This window comes from Atractosteus spatula, chromosome 28 (assembly GCF_055471065.1).
Source record: "Atractosteus spatula isolate fAtrSpa1 chromosome 28, fAtrSpa1.hap1, whole genome shotgun sequence".
NCBI classification, from domain to species: domain Eukaryota; kingdom Metazoa; phylum Chordata; class Actinopteri; order Semionotiformes; family Lepisosteidae; genus Atractosteus; species Atractosteus spatula.
This window is the reverse complement of record NC_142733.1, coordinates 5,982,947-6,001,683: the sequence shown is the minus strand read 5'-3', so window position 1 is coordinate 6,001,683 and position 18,737 is coordinate 5,982,947. Positions and strand designations below refer to the sequence as shown.

General features: G+C 44.1%; 1 protein-coding gene across 2 annotated transcripts; it reads right to left on the bottom strand.

Annotated features, from left to right (window-relative positions):
• Nucleotides 1-2,544: 2,544 nt before the first annotated feature.
• tnfaip8l1 (tumor necrosis factor, alpha-induced protein 8-like 1) lies at nt 2,545-15,439 on the bottom strand. Of its 2 annotated transcripts, none has more exons than XM_088907822.1 (2): nt 15,190-15,439; nt 2,545-6,553 (listed from the first exon to the last, which is right to left on the bottom strand). In XM_088907822.1, exon 2 carries the CDS (start codon nt 6,546-6,548, stop codon nt 5,988-5,990), a length of 561 nt encoding a protein of 186 aa, XP_088763948.1. In that variant the 5' UTR covers nt 6,549-6,553; nt 15,190-15,439; the 3' UTR covers nt 2,545-5,987. The 2 variants fall into 2 exon arrangements, with proteins under 2 accessions (XP_088763948.1, XP_088763947.1); XM_088907821.1 differs by lacking the exon at nt 15,190-15,439 and adding an exon at nt 10,155-10,268 and having other exon boundaries at nt 4,651-6,553.
• Nucleotides 15,440-18,737: the final 3,298 nt, after the last annotated feature.

Below are 18,737 nucleotides of genomic sequence, written 5' to 3'. Positions count from 1 at the left end.
CATGCAGACGGCAGAGGTCTGGAGGCTCCAGAGCACTTTGTGTGATCCGGAGAGTGGAAACGGGGCTGGCTGGAGACAACACGCAGTGTTGAGAAACAAGTAATTTCTTGGGGGAGGGGGGGAGGGTTTTGAGAGGAGCAAGGTAAGTGCAAATAAAATGTGTTTTTTTAGATTTGTCGCAGAGGAATGTAAAATTACCCGTCATATATTATATTGACGACTCGGGGCAGGCCTGTTTTCCGAATAGGAAGGTAGACGTGCTAGGAAAAAAGAATCTGGAACTCTGTGATCTTTGTAATGAACAGCTAGTAGCTGACAGGTTTCTGCTTCGCGGTGAAGGCAGGCAAACCCTATGAGGATGAAGGAACACAAACATGAAAAGGTTCATCTCTGAATTTCATTATAAGGAGGAAGCCAGCAGTGACGGGGTGGATTGTATTATTTGCAGCAGCTGGATTTTAGCCAATAAACGATCAAGACCTTGTTCAGGTCATATTTATATTTTCAGGTCATACAGTATACAAAACTGCACACAGCTGCAACACACCTGAGGTAGTAATTGAAAAATGTCAATCTGGGCTGCACTCGTCTTCAATTTAGAAATCAACTTCAAATGACCTGATTTAGTCTTTCATGTTAGTAAAAGTCTAAAAAAAAAAGGGGCAGAGGTTGTGCCAAAGGTTTGAATTATGGATTTTCCCTAGAGAGCCGCAATCGTGGGCAGACAGTGAAGAACCTGACCAGATGACCTCTGTGTCTTGGGTTATTGAAGACAAAAAATAATTAGGAAGAGACAAAGGAATGCATATCTGCACAGCATTTGAACACATTGTAGGACTTGTAGAAAAGGTAACAGTGCCCACTAGGTGCTCAAAAAAAGAAATATTTTGCATCCTGGTATTAAAACAGTTTTCTGTGCTTTCACCTGAGATATTGCAAAGAATCTCTTGAGCAAAACCCTAGATGAAAATTATGAGGGTTCCACAGCACCGTCTCTAAAAATCTTTCTTTTCTCTGGTGACTGGCATGAGCCATTATTTAGTCTGTTGGCAATTATAACATAAAAAAGTCACAATCATGTTTCTATGGAAACCAGTTTCATTAAAACCTAGACTCTATTAAAGCTTTAATAATACAGCATCTTAATTGGGCAATTTTTGAGTTTTTTCTTGAGAGAAACCACTTAAGATTTTTATAGCAACACTGATAACACCTTTAAAAATGCATTTGTTTTTTTTTTCCCTCAGCATAAAGAACAAAAAAAAACCTTTCCACCTCAGTGGGATGGAAAACAAAAGGAAAGGATTTGTTTCTTATTCTATCGGCTAATTCTTCTGTTTAGTTTAGGATATTACAAAGTTTTTTTTAAAGAAAACTTTCCTCCAAACACGCATATGGAAATGCAATGCCTCTCAAAACTATGGCTTGGGTGAAGGTTGCTGTACTGCAATAAATGTGTTTCACTAGGAATAACAACACCCAAGGATATAGTGTTCTGAATGGATTATGCAGTGTTTAGTGAAACGTTATGACTTAACCCATCTGGCTGAGGGCTGACCTCCTGGTCATAGGACAAGAAGGTCAAGACACCCCTGTGGAAAATGAGGAGTGACCAAGGGGCAGTTAGAGAGGTGGAGATGGGGGTGGAGGAAGGATGCAAAAGACTAACGAGGGAGAGATGGGGATTACGTACAGTATTTACAGTGTTTTCGGAGATGAAATGAGTCAGGAGTGATTGTAATAACTGACAGCCGAGTCTGATCGAACTTAGTTGTTGTCATCCCTCCCCGTCTTTTGTTACAAATGTCACTTGGCTGTATATCTGAGTCGCGTGTCTGTTACATTGTGTTGTGTAGGTCTGTCATTTCCAGTATGTTCTTGAGCGATTGTCACAGAAACTGTGAGCTTATTCATGGCACAGGCCCGAAAGGAAATCCATCCCCCCTCCCTCCTGAGCTGACTCAAGAGAATGCCTAACTCAGATCGCTTCATAACTTCATTTCCTGTCGCTTCAAACTCCTGGCATGGCCCAGTCTGTTGACGTATTGGGTGGGGTGCGTCTGTTTATGGAAGCACAACAAACAAGATTAAACCAAAAATACAAATCAAATAACTTTGGTTTGGGATCCAGGAAGAGGTTTTTTCATAGCACACACAGAAATATCCACAAAGTGTGAGCAGACCGGAAAGAATTTGCCAAAACAAAAGAAAGAAACAAAGGGTGACTATTCAACCCATTTATACCATTAAATAGTTTGACTTGACCGGAGGATCTCATCCAGACGTTTCCTGAAAGAAACCAGGGTATCAGCTTCAACAACAGTTCAACAACAGGGGAGCTTGTTCCATACCCCCACAACCCTTTGTGTAAAGAAGTATTTCCTATTCATGGTTATAACTGGACTTCACATAGGCGCAAAAAAAGCTATGCAACCCAAAGACAGTTTAAGATTTATGTCAAACTAGACGTGTCGCCGCAGCACAGTTCAAAGAGCTGTGGATTAAAACGACTTCCATCGACAAAGAAACACCCACAGGCAAAGCTTTTGTTTTTTTCCCCCCAAAAAAGTATATTTTTACTCTTCTAGAATAGGGAATACACAGAAAACAAAAACCAGCTGTATTTACAATAATTTTCTTCCATAAAAATTAAGAACTCGATGCAAAATAATCATAACAAGCACGGTACAAAGATCCATCATAAAAATATAAACATAAAAAATAGAAATAAACAAGACTGAGTTTCTATAACAGAACTTCTTGTCACAAGAGCAGCTGGGCACAGGATCTGCAGAGAAGGTAGAGGAGTCTCTCAGTTTCTAATGGGATGGCCGTAGTGCTCCCAAGCCTCTCCCAAGGCTTTTTTTGAGCAAATGCACAGGCTGTCTCAGACCATTATCCCCTGAGAAGGCGTGGAAGAGATCAGGAGAATGCAGTGTGTGTGTATATATAGAGAGTGCCAGCTGACCTTTTCTAATAAAAGCTGCTCAGCTAATGGTTTCTGTCTCAAGTGTGACCAGCAAATGGTGGATCAAACGTTTCTCTACAATTATTCTGATACGAATCCCAATTTCTAAAAAAAACCCCAACAAACCATGCAGGTATAATTACCTGGGCCTGCATACTGCTTAATTAAATAGTGCTCTGGCCGAATAAAATGAGCAAGGTTCCTATGTGGGTTGGTGGTGCACACGTACTGTAGGGCAGATGGCTCATTAAATATCAAAGAGGAATTGTGTTTCAGAACACACCCAGGTATTTAGTGAGCAAACCGCACCAGGGCAGCAAATGAGGCAATGTGGACACGCCTTGCTGTGCTTTTCACCCGTGGCGAATGTTACAGTGTGGATAAGAGCGTGTGCTGGGGTCATGTGATGATCGACTGCAACAGTCTAGGCGGCTGTTGCCATGGCTGCCACTAGTATCTTTCCTCTCTTCGGTCGAATGTTTATTCTTCACATTCCAGCGCCAGCCCATAAACACAATAAATACAAATCCCCTCGGCAACCCTCTGGCAGCCCGGAGAGCCCTCAGAAGACGATCCGGCACCATCGGAGGAGGAAAATCCCGCTGGCCCGTGTTTTAGGGGAACTTGGGCGCCGCACGGTTTCCAAAACAGTCTGGTGCTCGGTCTGACGTCACAGCCCAGCCAGGGCCCGTTTGGGAGCAACGGGACCACAGTGCTCCCTCTTTGCACAGTCTCTTGCCAGTCTCTTTGCACAGACAGCGGCATGGGTGATTTGGGGGGGGGGGTGTGTGTGTGTGCAGGGGCTGGGGTTCAGAGCTGTACAGCTCATTGCACCGTGTGACGGAGCTCGGTTTAGTTAAGGAAAGAATGAGGTAACACCCAGGTGAAAGTGGAGCTCCAATATGCTCTGGCGTCTGTTTTAGCCCCAGCTGCCTCTGAAGCTGCTTCTGCAGCTGTTCCTTCAGGTTAAGCCTGCAAGCACTGAAGAAGAATTTTATTGAGCTCAGGTATCTGTCTCGTCTGAGAGTCTGATTTTTGTTAGGTGGGATGGCTGTAGCACCTCCAAGCCTAATGGCAGTGCCGAACACCCCTGCAAAGAGGAGGGAGGCTGCGCTACTGGAAGCGCCTGGCTGACGCACAAGGCTTTTCAAAGGCCTCCCTGCACCCAGCAGTGAGTCAGTTCCACACAGCAATTTCCCCCGCAAGCCCGTCACGGCTTCAGAGTGCGGCCCGAGCGCACCTGAGCCGCCAGAGAGCTACCGAACGAGAGGTGACGAAGCAGAGCTCTGCGATTATCGAGGGGGCAGCTCTTTTTCTCCCCCCCCTTCTCGTTTCTGCCGATTACTCCATTCGGACATTTTCACAGAGCCGTAACCCCCCCACGACACTCGAGCTCCTTCGCTAAAACCCAGAGGCCCTCTAAATCAGAAGTGAGCCACTACAGAGGCACAACTCCCCTTTCCCCGCACACCTTAAAAACCAGGGAAAAAAACACTGTTTATAATGGGGGGCCAGATCTATAAAACATGTACCAGAGCACCAAGTTTGCTTTCGTTTTCTTTTCTTCCTTTTCCGAAGAAGAGACAGATGAAGCAATGGAATAATCTTGTCGGGATGCTCATTTCCAGGGCCCAGCTGGCTGAGTCCCCTGTTTCATTTTGGGTGACAGGCACTGAGAGTTGCGGTTTCTTTTTATTTTTACAAATACAGCTGTAAACTCAGGTTCTAAAACAGTCAATGAGCAAAACCGGCCTGGCTTACAGGCCCTCTCCGTTACTGGCAGGCAGGGTCATTTCTGAGTTTGCTCCACAGGGGACTGATTGACAAATCCTTCTCGGTTTTTCCAGGCTAATGCACTCAGAGAACTCCTGGTGCCTGACAAAGCTTTGTCCCAATATAAAATTCCCACATTCTCTTTGGTCCGACAGGTTGCAAAACAAAAAAAGCCCTTGATATTCTAAAAATTCATAAAAACACCAGGGAGACCCAGGTTCTACAGTTGTAAACATTGCAACATATAATGCACACTGATTGACTATACTGCTGCACTCTAATCCTATAGAAACCCTCTCAGTAATATGTTTTTTTTTCAGTATGTGAGGAATTTACCTGTATAAGACAAAACCTTTTAAGAATTGCATAGATTCATCTTTTTCTTTCTAGAGGATATATTTGTCTGTATCTGTGTTTTGTCTATATGAGTCCAACAACCCCAACATAGAAAATAAATGCTATGGAATAAACCATTTCTTCTTGAGCTGATCTGGCACTTTGAAGGAACACTTGGAAACTGTAAGGAGATAAAGTCCAAATTCCTACACCAAAATCATTAACAGAGCTCATCAGTGCAGAAAACTACCATCAAATGAGATTCTGCATTGTGTAAAACTGATCTTAAGTGTTTTGCTGATTAGTTATGACAGTTATCTTCCCATTTGAGGTCTTAAATATTTTTTGCCCAATTCTTCTAGTTCTTTTTCCAGGATGCTTAAGACATGCTTGGACATTACAGTGCTAAATATCTGCGAGAGATTTGTTACCAATTCTATGCAAAACCTATTCTTTCTGAAACAGAAAGCGGAAGATATTTGGAAAAGGCCTCTGAAGCTTTGGTTCCAAAGCAAAAATACCAGACTCAAAACAGCCTTCATGAACAAACACAAATGTGTCTGAATGTCAAAGCTTCTTGATTACATGTTTCAAAACCTACCTCTCCTTCTCTCAAAAAAAATAAATAAAAAAAGACACACAAGCAATCCACTTTAGACAGAAAAGACCAACAGAAAGCACTTCAATGGCGTGGAACATTTTTTCACAGGGAGAAACCGAAGTATCGAGACTCATCGTTTGATTCATCGCAGTCTGAATTTCAAGGGTGAGGTCACATCTGCAATCGTGGGGCCATCTTTGGACTTATTAAGTAGGTGTAGAAACACATGGAAATGAAACAATAAAAAATATTTAGATGTACTTGGAAAAAAAAGACCCTGGAGCTCAAGGGGAGGTCAAGGGTCAGAGGTCAGAGGTTGCCTTCATCCAGCATTTTGTTGACGCCCTCGCAGATCTTCTGCAGGTGGCGGCGGTAGACGTCTGTGGGACCATAGAGGGCGGCCAGGAAGTCGCAGTCGGAGAAGTGGTTGAAGACGTGGTTGACCCGGGAGTGAGACTTGGCGGTGAGGTGCCGGTTAATGGCCTGGTGCAGGAGCTCCCGGCACTCGTTCAGGATGTTGGCCATGACGCGGCGGTCGAAGGTGAACTCGATCTGGTAGAAGCTGACCGCCGTCATCGCCAGCGTGTGCACCTTCTTGCGGAAGCTCTCCACCAGCGCCAGCTCCTCGCTGTTGAACTGGTTGTTGCGGTACAGCACGCCCAGCTTCACCAACATCTTGATGAGGTTCTTGATGATCTTCTGGGCCTCCTTGCGGTTGCGGGTGTACTCCTTGGTGACGCGGTACAGCTCATCCAGAATCTCGCTGCTGGTGTCGTCGATGAACATGTTGGCCATCGTTTTGGTGGCCATCTTGCTCATCAGCTTCTTCTGCGCCTGGAGGGCCAGGTTCTTGGTGCTGAAGGTGTCCATGGAGTCTACAGGGACAGAAACAAAGTTCCTTCAAGCCAGGAAGCTTTCACCTGCAAACTTCGTGGACTTTGTAAGAGATGTTCGGGAAGAAGGTTAGATCTACATTTGCGCACCCAGGACTTCCCTTTGCAAGTATCTGTTGCACCCCTCCCACCACCCCATCTACACCCTTGTAGCAGCTCCCTGGCTCAATCCTTGCAAAATAGAGTGGGGGTTGGGGGCAGATTATCTTCCCAGTTAGGCTACCATTCGCTCAGCTGGGAGAGTCACGCCACCCTACAGAACCCGTCCCTCTATCACATTGATCAGGATATACAGTATAACCTACCTACTGAAAAAGTTACAAAAAGGGGACAACTCCACACTGAGTAATTAAAAAGAAAGCAGAACAAATCTTGCTCACAGTAAAATCTTCACACCTGAAAAAGAATCCACAACCTAATCAGTTTGTTTTTCTTCCTTTTTCTCAGTTGTCCCACACAAGATCAACCTCGACTTATTTGCATGTATTTCCTAGTGGAGTGGGGGGATCGTCTTTTAACACCAGATATTAAACTGTCCACCCAAAAACTGAACATGCTCCCATCAGCAAATAGACAGAGAATGCCTGTCTAAACACATCTATACTGTTAATATTAAAAGTAGCAGAAACAAATAAACTGTAAAGGAAAAGGATGGAGACCTGGCTGCTTGAAAGCAGATTCTAGTTTCTAGTGAGCTAGGGGCTAGTGGGGTTTGTAGGCGTTTTCAGTCAACCCATGAATAGTGTGGTCTGATTTTTTCTGTCTTCAGGATCTACAGTACATATGGTTCCTGGTACTCAGAGGAGCACACTGAGGTCTCGGAAATCTGACTCTACTTAAACAGGCGCAGATGTGCACATTACTTCAGTCCCGCACATAACTACATGATGTTCTGCCTTTTGGTAAATGAACAGGGATAAATTAGTGCTGACTCCGATTTCCTTAACCACACAGTGGGTTAGTTTCTCTGCTAAGTCCCTTTCACTACTCTAGATGCCTCAGTTCTGACACCGGAAATACTGAATTAAATGTGTAATTTTCCAAACCTTTCGAGGCTAGGAAAAATATTAGTGGGTGATTCGCCATCAACTAAAGAGTAGAAAAAGTTCAAAACTGCCTGCGAGGAGTTTGCCAATCTGAGTTGTGCATCGTGGACCTCAATTCTGCTGTCTTTATTGATCTGAAGAGCAGCAGTATTACACATTTAGCTCAGCTTCTGCAATCTTCGTTTTCTGGCATCTCTGATTGGTTTGGCCAGTATGCCCACGCAGCACACAACTGCATTTCACAAAGCGTAAACTACTTCAAACGCGCAGAACGGCCACCCTTTGTTTTGTGACCTTTATGCTCTGAAGTGTTTTGTCATTCAGAAGTCAGCAGTGCTCATCAAAACACTGAGACGTCTTGGGGAGATGGGCGCGTTGAAGAACATAAATGAGATCGCATTCTCAAGCTGCAGATAAGACTGAGGAGAGAAGATTAATTTATTGTTGGCACATTTAAGAAAAAAACAAGCCAGTTAGCAGCTGTGTGCTGGGAGGGGCAACCAGGTCTATTGCAATACCACGGTCTATAGGTGTGTGGAGAAGCTGTGTACTGATATGCAAAGTCTGCATTACTGATCCTGTTGGTTGTGTGTCTTATCTCTGTTTGGAATACAAAGCCAGCAATGTGCAGGAGGACCCAGCCATTAACCATCAGCAACAAGCACAATGCTCCTCTGTCAGCCTCAGCAGCTCAGGTCCTCGCTGACAAACAGGCACATAACAAAGCATTTTTGCATTTTTGCATTTCTGCATTTCCTCCTCGAAAAAACATCAATTTTTTCAAGCCTCATAATCTGACAGGAAAAATTCAAAGCGCCTACAAATACGGTGTTGCTGAGGGGATGCAGGGAGCCAGTGTCATCCCTCAACCAAACATGCTGAAGGCTTAGCAAGACTGAGGGAGTGTTTTAGAATTATACATGCCTAAGAGATATTAAGCCTCTGCATGCATTTAAGGGACCACTTTAATTAAACCACAGTATACCATACATTTTATAACAAGTGCCAGTAAATGGAATTGGGGAAAGGTCTGCAAAAATGTATATGATGTTAATAGAAGAAATTTAAAGTTATTTAGTCTCACTAAGTGCTTCTGCACAACACAGTGTAATTGATATTTTGATATGTGGTTACTTTGCTTTGCTAATAGAATGATATTCAGCCTCTTTTCCCAGGAAAACCCCAGACTGGAATCTGAGGAATGCAGCCAAGCAACAAGAACTGGAAGCTAGAGTCAGGCTGGGTTCCTGTGTGGTAGATATCATAATTCCTGCAGCCTGCACTTTCATATCTCAGTTTCCATTGAGAGAAAATGCTGTTGTCCTATTGGCATTACAGCACTTTAACAATAAGATGACAGGAGCTGCTCACACTTCAGAAACAGCATGAAACTGATTATGTGTTTCAATGCTCACACTTAATATGGGCATTAATGATGCCATTTAAAAATCTCAAATAAACAAGAAAGGGATAGGAACAAATCACATAGCAATTTTTTTCTTCATATTTTAAACCTAACACTTCAAAGTTAAATCTTAATGGATACTCAGCAGCGTATGTAGTCTGAGAGAGCTTACTGATCAGCTATCCTCTGACATAATGAATTCCTTCAGATTGCATCAATTCAGAACAGGCTGATCTGCACATACTCATCAAAGAATGAATTAATTCATCGTGATGAACAGGTCCCCTAGGAACGTGCATTGAGTCATAAGTTTTTAAGTAGCGACACCTCTCTAATATTTTGCTATCTATGCAGGAGTACTTTAAAAGCCTGTTGAAACAACACCTATCAATAACCTGGTTAAATTTCCTTAAATACATTTAAACTGAGATAAAAACAATAATACTGGTGCCTGCAATCAACTTGACTAACAAACACTCTGCATTTGTGCAGGAAAATGAAAGTTTAAAGAAGCCTGGAACAAACTACACAGGCATGTTGCATCTGTCTTTCAAGAAACAGCTGGACGAGATCCTCCAGTCAGGATGGGAGGCACCACTGTACACAAAGGGCTGTGGGAGTGTGGAACAAGCTCTGATGCTGAACCCAGATCCCTGCCTTCTTTCAAGGAACAGCTGGATGAGATCCTCCAGTCAGGACAAGAGGCACATCTGTATACAATGTATGGTGGGTGTCCTTTCTTATGTATTTTAAAAATAAAAAATTAAATTAATCTAAACAAAACACAGCAAGGACTTCATACAAAACAGGATTTTTATCATATTCCATGTTTCTTCACTATTCTTTAGAATAAACTGGGGGAAAGCTATGATCTTGTAATAATACAACATTCACATCACATTGCCAAAAACAGAATAAATGACTGGAATGAATAAAATGAAAAAAGATAACATAACTAAGAAAATGTTGAATAAGAAAACTGTAAAATCTAGTACCCAGAATCTTTCCTCTCTGGAAACTGTTCTGTTCATGCAGGAAGACGGTGTTTCAGAAAGGTGACCCCCTTTCCCACACAGAGAAAAACCCCAACTATTGACCCACAATATGACCAGCAAGTATCTCCGTGACTCACCATCCAGCAGGTCCAAATCTGAGTCCTGTTCCATGGTGGGACTGAGCGGCTGTGTCTGTCTGGGTATGTCGGGGGTTGTCAGTGCAGAAGTGTGACCTGACCTGTAACTCGGTCTCCTCTAAAGCCAGCGGAGCACTCCGTCTGCTTTCCACGACAGGTGAGCTCGCGAATTCACTATTCTCGCCAGCTAAGGGAGGAAGACATCCCTCCCTCCCTCCCTCCTCTCCGCCCGCCCTCACTCTCATCCGCCCGGGAACAACTCCTTTCTTTTTTATTATTTAAGTCTTTTAACTTAAGTGTGCACGTACAGACCACAACACATTGTTGCAGACACAAAGAGCTCATACATTCTATGCCAGCAGCTATATCACCCTGCAAATTACAGCTGGCAGCCCCACTGAAGCCCAGCAGGTGTGGGCCTGGCCAGTACCTGGATGGGAGACCTCCTGGGAAAGCTAAGGCTGCTGCTGGAAGAGGTGTGAGTGAGACCAGTAGGGGGCGCTCTCCATGCAGTGCGTGGGTCCTAATGCCTCAGCATAGTGACGGGGACACTATACTGTAAAAAAGACACCGTCCTTCAGATGAGATGTTACACCCAGGTCCAGACTCTCCATGGTCACTAAAAATCCCAGGGCGTTTCTTGAAAAGAGTAGAGGTGTTACTCTGGTGTTATGGACAAATTTTCCACTGGTCTTTACCGGTCATTGCCTCCTATTAATCCCCATCTCTGAACTGGCCTCATCACTCTACTCTCCTCTACCCTGAGAGCTGGTGTGTGGGGAGCGTACTGGTACACTCTGGCTGCCATCGCATCATCCAGGTGGGGCTGCACACTGGAAGAGGGGATCCCCATTACCTGTGAGGTGCTTTGAGTGGAGTGTCCAGGAAAGTGCTGTATAAGTGTAAGGAATTCTCCTTCTTCTCTATATCATTGGAATCTGATGATCTCAGGCAGGAGTTTCTAACACAAGACCTCAGGATCCAACGGGTTTCTTATCTCTTTAAAAACAGTCGCAGCTTGAGGCTGTGCAATCCCAGTCAAACCTTAACTGAATCAATTTAATAAAATGTTTAATTTATATAGCGCCTTTGCCACATAACTATATATATAGTTATTACTGTATAAACAACTATAGAGACGACAGAAGAAGCATGTTCATATTAAAATATATTATTACAATTGTGACTTAAGGAGACCTAGAGAAGACCTATTGGATTCTCAGGACCGGAGTTAGGAATTTCTGATCTAGTGCCTTAAGAAAATGCAATCCTCAAAGGCTTCCAGAGGACTGGGTTTCCACTGTACTTCTTTGATCTTAATGATTTTATGGAACAGAATTGTCAGACCCTTAATCGGCTGCTAATTGAAAAATATCTGCAGTTCCTGCAGGACTGCAATTGCCCATTGTGGGTCTGTGTGCACAGAGATACAATCAAGGTGCTGTCAGAATCTCATTTCTTCTCCTTCCTTGAGCGGAAGGCAAGTGTTAACTACTGCGCATATATATGATTAAATATCTAACTTATTAAAGATAGTGATGGCACGGTGGCGCAGGGGTTAACATTGCTGCCTCACAGAGCTGAGGCCCTACGCTCAATCCTGGACTTCGGGCTCTGTCGGTGTGGAGTTGGCACAGGGTGTACCCTGCCTTGCGCTCGTCGGGTGCCTGGACAGTCTCGGGCTCTCGATTCCATGACCCTGATCCAGATGTTTAGAAAATGTCTGTCTTTCGTCTCCCCCTGGAAAGGGAGCAATGTGGCATTGAGGGTGAGTCTCTGGACATCTTGCAGGCGATCTCAGTCAAGGTCAATGGAGAACTTTCTTTTAGGAACTTTTGATTTGAGGATATTTGATTATTTTGACTTGGCTCTGAATTTCTGAATGTTCTTTTTGACCCAATTATCTCCAAGTCTAGCAGGCAGTGTAGAGTTGTGCGTCAGTCTCGGCATTCATTACAGGTGGGCTGTGGGTTCGAGTCCCCACTACAGACGCTGCTGTGTTAGTCAGTGGCTCCTGTCCACCCAGCTGTAGGAATGGGGACCAGTGTTTGCTGGGAGAGGGGTCTGTGGTGGACTGGGCTCTCTGTTTGCGTATCGCCATGGAAACCAGGATGAGCTCTGGACCAACTGGCTTGATGCGGCCCGAATCCAGAACTACCCACCTACCGGCCCTTCCGGACAGTGGCCTGTGCAGCCAAGAGGAAAGAGGAAGAGCCGCCCGCAGTATTGTAATCGATCTCCACGTCACCCCTGCGTCCTGGCCATTGTGCCTGTCAGGGTTTCCACAGAATTCCAAACAGGGAAAACACGGCTTCGCTGTCCAAAGGCGGATTTACTTGGATCTGCTCAGCCCATTGCATCATAAATTATTAAGGGCATCAAACAAAAAAAAAACCTAATTAATAATGCATAACTTTTTTTGTTAGACATAATGAGGCGGGAAAAAGGTCTTTGACAATAATGCAACAGGTGTATTAAGCTGCTTTCAGGCAGAACCCTAATGATATCGTAGGCAAACATAACTTCCACAAACCTTGAACAGAAAGCAGTACAAAGAAGGTGACATAAAGTCTAAAAGCAAATAAGTCAGGTGCAATAGGTGTGGTTTGAATTCACTGCTCTTTTTTTTTGGTGGATTTTTGGTCATGCAACTTTGGCGTGGAAAAAAAAATCAAATATACCTTTGCAGCCAGAATTACTGTAGTATATTCAAAGCTGTTACAGATCCCGAGATCAGTTCTCGAAGGAAGCACTTTCTGTGTGGAGTGTGCATGTTCCCAGTGCCAGATTTCGCCACATGCTCCTGTCCAAACGTATGCTAATCAGTGTAACTGCTGTTTCTGAGCTGGACGTGTGTGTGTGTGTGTGTGTGTCCAGCGGTCAGCTCCGCCTTGCGCGCTGGTCTTCCGGGATGAGCTCTGGGTTGACTCAACCCTTAACTGGGAACCGGCGGCTTCCCGATAACGGATTCATACGAAGTTGTACGCTGGCTAACGCAGGCAAGGCTTTGTTTTCCAGTAACTGTTTATTTTCTCAGGGCGTTTGAAATATTATATAATCTAGTTTTAATGACGTTTTCATTCTTGATAACCCAGCTGAGGCGACAGCCGCAGTACAATGTCGGGTAACTACATAGCAATTTCTCCCCCTAGTGTACAGCCGCGGCGCAACAAATACAATTAATCTACATTTAAAAGGAATACCAACACTTCTAAAGGTTTCACTTAATATGGTGTTATTGGGTTCCAAATGAAAGACGCAATCTTTTGTGTAACAACATGCTATAGCTGTTGTATTCAGGAAAGCATTTACTTCTGGGTTATATCCCTGTAATTAAGGTTTATTGACATACAGATCTAGCGTTTCTCTGTAAAACATGGCAGGTGTGTTTGCTTTTTAGTCATCCTGTTTTGTTGAAGAACACATGGTCCTCGGTGGTCACACCTCTCTTAAATTTCACGTCCTCGCATAGCCGGCACCGGCGTTGCCAAGGCAGCGATGCATCTGCGGGTTACCTAGGCAACCGCGGAAGCTGCTCCGCCCGGATGAGCTTCCTCGCTGCTGCTCTCGGAATCTGAACGTTCACATACTTTATCACTAAGATGTTAGGCGCTGTGTTATCTTGCATTCATCCCAGCAAAAAACACAATTAAGCTTCTGTGGATTATTTATTGTTTGACTGTCATTATCTAACAAGGGATTATACTCTTATGAATTGATCCACAAAGTCCCACTGAGAACTAAAGGAATGTAGCGTATTTGTGCGAACGGATTTAGAACTGTAAGCTTCCAATAAATGTTCTTTAGTGTATAGTATTGTTTTGATTAAATGCACTGCAGGCGAGAAAAAACAAATCTAATGAAAGACGCATTCATTTAGAAAACGCAGTCCTAACATCGACATCCGGTGGAGTTAGCTTAAAGCCCACAGCAAAGAGCTGATACGAAGTGACGTTTATATTTAATCGTTTCTTGATGCCTTTTTGCAACTGACCAGGCAATAATAAGTGAGCTGTTTCTCAAAGCGTTAACGGAACCACAAAAACGCATCGCGCGCAGAGGCGATGATGTACCCCAAACCACAACCAAATGGTACATTAACATTTCAAAGTCTTGGAAGAAAAACAACAACAATGTCCCTTTCTTTGACCTATTTTGCCGACATACCGTAAGAAGATACAGCTTTAGGTATCTGTCTTCGAGTGCAATTCGGAGGGGCAAGCAGATCCAGACAATGCACAGCGAAGACTTATCGCTGTGTTTCCTTAAGGATGTTTTTATGACTCAACAAATCAAACAGGATATATTTCACGCGCGCCAGTGCCCCTAAAACCATACAGCTTGTTTCCCCTCCAAACAAGCTGCGTTTCGTCATACGCACAAATTAAACACTGATAATCGATCTCCGTTCTCACGAATGCAACTGAGCTGTGCAGAGTTTCTCTTCAGGCTTTCTCATGCAAACCCATGTATGTGGAAACACACACACACACAGCTGAGGCCGGCCATCCCTGTCGCCGAGTCAATGCGAGGCCAAAGTTCATCTCCGTTTTCTAACCGATCTGCTGGGTGGGTGGGGAGACAGGAGAGCGCTCGCTCGTTTTTAAATTCATTTGACCCCCCCCCCCCAAAAAAAAAGGCAGCGCATGTGAGAGAAAGCAGACATGCTACTTCTGTTTATCTCGACAAGCAAGCAGACGCTGACAGCTGTCAAGCTCTCGGGGAACATCGCACACACGACCACCACCAAGTTCGGTGAAGAAGTTAAAACATTTATGGACCTGGCAAAGAAACGGCACCTCGTGCGGAGCCAGGAGGGGAAGTAAACTCTGATTAAACGTTTCAACTCTACCGTTACTAATTTTTTTTTTAATTTAAAATGCTCTCTCCTAATGGCAACGCCCCCCATAATTAATAAGACCGTGCTCTGCACACAAGGAATACATGTAGAACTTACCTAGAAGCGTTCTTTGGCATGTTTTAAATGCGATCTATCACGAATATAGGTTAAGATTTGAAATTAACAATGTCTTACCTTCCTTTCTTCAATGCACACCGGATACAGCGCGTAAACGCACAAGAAGCGCCTCTCCGTCCGTTTTGTAAACTTTACTCAAGAGTTGCTTTTTCAAATCTTCATCGGAGCAAAATCCCGGACCTTCATTATGGCCAAATCAGACAATGGTCTTTTTTCTCTCTCTTCGCTTCGCAATGTCGGAGCCTTAACTTGTCGAAATCGGGTAATTAATTCCCTGCTTATCCGCGTCTTGCGTTAGACGGTATGGTCTGTGTCAGTTAATAGCTTGTAAATAATTGAAGACGTTTTTTTTTCTCTCTGGGATCAGTTACAGATGGGGGGGTTGAAACTTGACTCCTTACAAAGTTTCAAACTTGGGAGACTTGGGAGGCTGGAGTTTCGGCCGCCTGATTGACAACGTGGGTGGCCAATGACAGCACAGGACCTGCTGTAATCTGCCCAATCGGATAAGGCACGGAACGTTATGTGCCCGCCCCATCCCTTCCCTGCCCCCAGCCCCGTTTCCAGTAATTATCCACAGATCGGGTCCCAGCGCCGTGGCTCAGTTTCCCAAAGGAAATGGCATTAGCAGAACAATGGGAGGGAACTGAGAGGGATTTATTTGTTATAATATAAACAAACAGAGCTGCAGCTGCACGCATTCACGTTTTTAATTAAAAAAAGATAAAACTGAAATCCAAACTAATAACGTTCTTATTCGTCTTAGAAATAAAATGATGTCATTTCCTGACAGTGCAGAGATCGCAGTCCAGATGCTACTGACTACTACTACTGACGATAACAAGATATCCACAAAACGTAACATCCATTTTCTAATACTCCTCTTCTAGATCAGAGTTGGTGGGAAGCCGGAGACTTTCCCGGCAAGCAACGGGCGCAAGGCGGGCTACACCCTGGATGTGACGCCAGTCCATCGTAGGACAGACACAGACACACGCACGAAAGCGTTAATTTATCCAGAAGCCAATTAACCTACCAGTATGTTTTTGGACTGTAGGAGGAAAACATCACAAACACAGTGAGACCATCCAAACTCCACACAAAGAGCACCCCAGGTCAGGAACTGACCCCAGGGCTGCAGAGCTGTGAGGCAGCAGTCCTAACCACTGTGCTTCAAAATGCAACATGAATATTATTACTAGAATATACATCAAGACTAAATTAAAAGCTAGTTTTCCGTCACAACATGTGGGTACTAAATGCAAGCTCCTTTAAAACTGAGAACAGGAGGTATTTCTGTACACAAAGGGTTGTAGGAGTCTGGAACAAGATACACAGCCCTGCTGTCGAAGTCGGCCTCTGATTTGCTTTACACATTTTCTCATGACCTGAACCTTTAATTATCTCGGTTTGACCAAGTGGCAGAGATGAACTGTCATTACTTCGGAAACCCGTACAGCTATAGGTGCCTATTGTTTGTTGATATAGTGTGTTTCTATGAGCTCAGACGGAAAGCTTCACAGTGGGGTTTCCCAATCAGCCCCAGAGCGGACCAGACATAGTCCCTTATATTAACAGACGGATGTTATCTGGACGGTATTGTTACAGCTTTCCGTCGCATGAATGGAAGGCCTGTTAGAGGAATTCCTGTATTTAAGACAATTTCCGAACTAGACACGCATTGTAAATAAATATATATTGTAATTAAATGCCGTGCCCCATTGTATCCAGACACACAGCACATTTGCTTTGTCATATTAACGCAGGGGGAAGGAAAACGCTCGGCATTGTACGTTTTCCTGTGTTAAACACTAGCAAACAGTACATGATCGGGGATTTCTATTCTGATTAAAAAGAAATTACATTCTAACCTATATCGCGATTGATTTACTTTATATCCGAAGTGCTAGGTTTCCTTACCTTGGCCTATAATTGCAAAAGAAATGATAAGATGTGAATGAGAAATAACGCGATATATCAAGAGCAATGTTTTCCCCGCACTATATCCAGTCTTGCATGTTCTTCCCAGTGTGCGGGTGGGTTTCCTCCCACAGTCCAAAAGCATGCTGGTACAGAACGTTTATTGGGCCTGAGTGTATGTGTGTGTTTGTGTCTGTTTGCCCCGGCGTCTCGTCCAGGGTGCATCTTGTCTGTTACTCGAAGGGGTCGTATCCAAGTCACTTTCCCCCTGGAAATCTGTACCGCACCGCTACCTCAAGAACACAGTTGGGTTTTTTTTTTTTGCTTCCTCTGCAGGTGAAATGATTTATATGGAACACACAAGGACAAAGGACGCATACCGTGTGTGTATGTGTGTGTGCGCGTGTGCGTGTCCTCTTTCGGGATAAGTAGCAGATTTCAGCGCACACGAACAGACAGACTCCCTTATTATTCCTGATTTTGAAATCGGCAAAGACAAACGCACGCGGGAGCCGCTTATTTTGCGAAGCGCATGCGCATGGCCGAGGGGGGGATAGATACTTTATTGATCCCGTGAGGGAAATTGCAGATACAGTTTTCCAGGGGAGACAGAATAGGATAAACCACCTGGATATACTCCCCGCGACGCTGGATTGGAAGAAGAGCTTAGAAAATTGTTTTTTTTTGGATTATTTAAATGTACTGCTCGCATTGTCCGCAAATGTAGAGATAGTTGTTTTGCTTTTTTTCGATCGCGACTTAAACTTTTACGTTAAAGTGGCTTTCGAAAGCCAAGCAAGGTTGGGACGAGTTAGTACTGCGATGAGAGACCTTTGACCCCTCGTTATGGAGAGCGCCGCACGAATCTTATATTGTAGGTCACCCTAAAGCACATGGTGCTGAAAACTATGAAAAACTAGGAAGACGTTTTTAAGTAACAGAACAATTCGGCGAGTAATGTTTCGCTGGCCACTAGGGCTCTCATTTTTGTTCAACGTGATCGCTACATTACTCAGTCGAACCCACCCCTTGATTAACTGACCACAGTTAAATAGATCCAAGACTTTAGAAACTTTAGAAATGATTAAAGACCACCCGTAAAACTGGACGGACTCCCCTGCTCTAAGGAAAAAAAGTCAACTGCTGTTAGCTTTGTTGATCGGCCAGTAGGTGGCGCTCTGATCCCTGGTTCACAATTTCCAGGCCATTGTCTGCCCAGGCATGGCGGCCCTGGACACGGTGCTGTAGGAGACGCCGTCCTTCGGATGGGACATTAATCTGAGCGCTCTGGGCTTGAAAAACGTGGCCTCCCTAGAGTTCCTCCTTTGCTTACTTGGTTAAGGAAGGTCCTGTGCGTGGGGGCTGCTGGTGCAGAATGGATGCCCCTTGTCACCAGGAGGGGGCAGAACCTCAGCGGTGGATGCTGTCAATCCTCCTCCTATATGTAAAGTGTTAGAGATAATTAGACAAGTGACAGGTGCTATATAAATACAGTTTCTTATTCTTATTTCAAATAGCGAATACAGTATAACAAAGGTCTTTGCTGTAAGGCAAATATCGCGACGCAGTACAGTCCTTTAGCAATAAAAATATGAAACTATTTAAGTAATCATAGCTTTTATTATATAAGAAACAAGAATATATATAAGGCTTTACGTCATTGTTCATGAAGAGGCAGACAATTG

Bases quoted from the DNA above. Each gene is read 5' to 3' on its own strand.
- tnfaip8l1 (XM_088907821.1), bottom strand. From the start codon at position 10,188: ATGGAACAGGACTCAGATTTGGACCTGCTGGATG. The intron at 6,554-10,154 runs GTGAGTCACGGA...CTGTCCCTGTAG, and splicing joins AGATTTGGACCTGCTGGATG to ACTCCATGGACACCTTCAGC.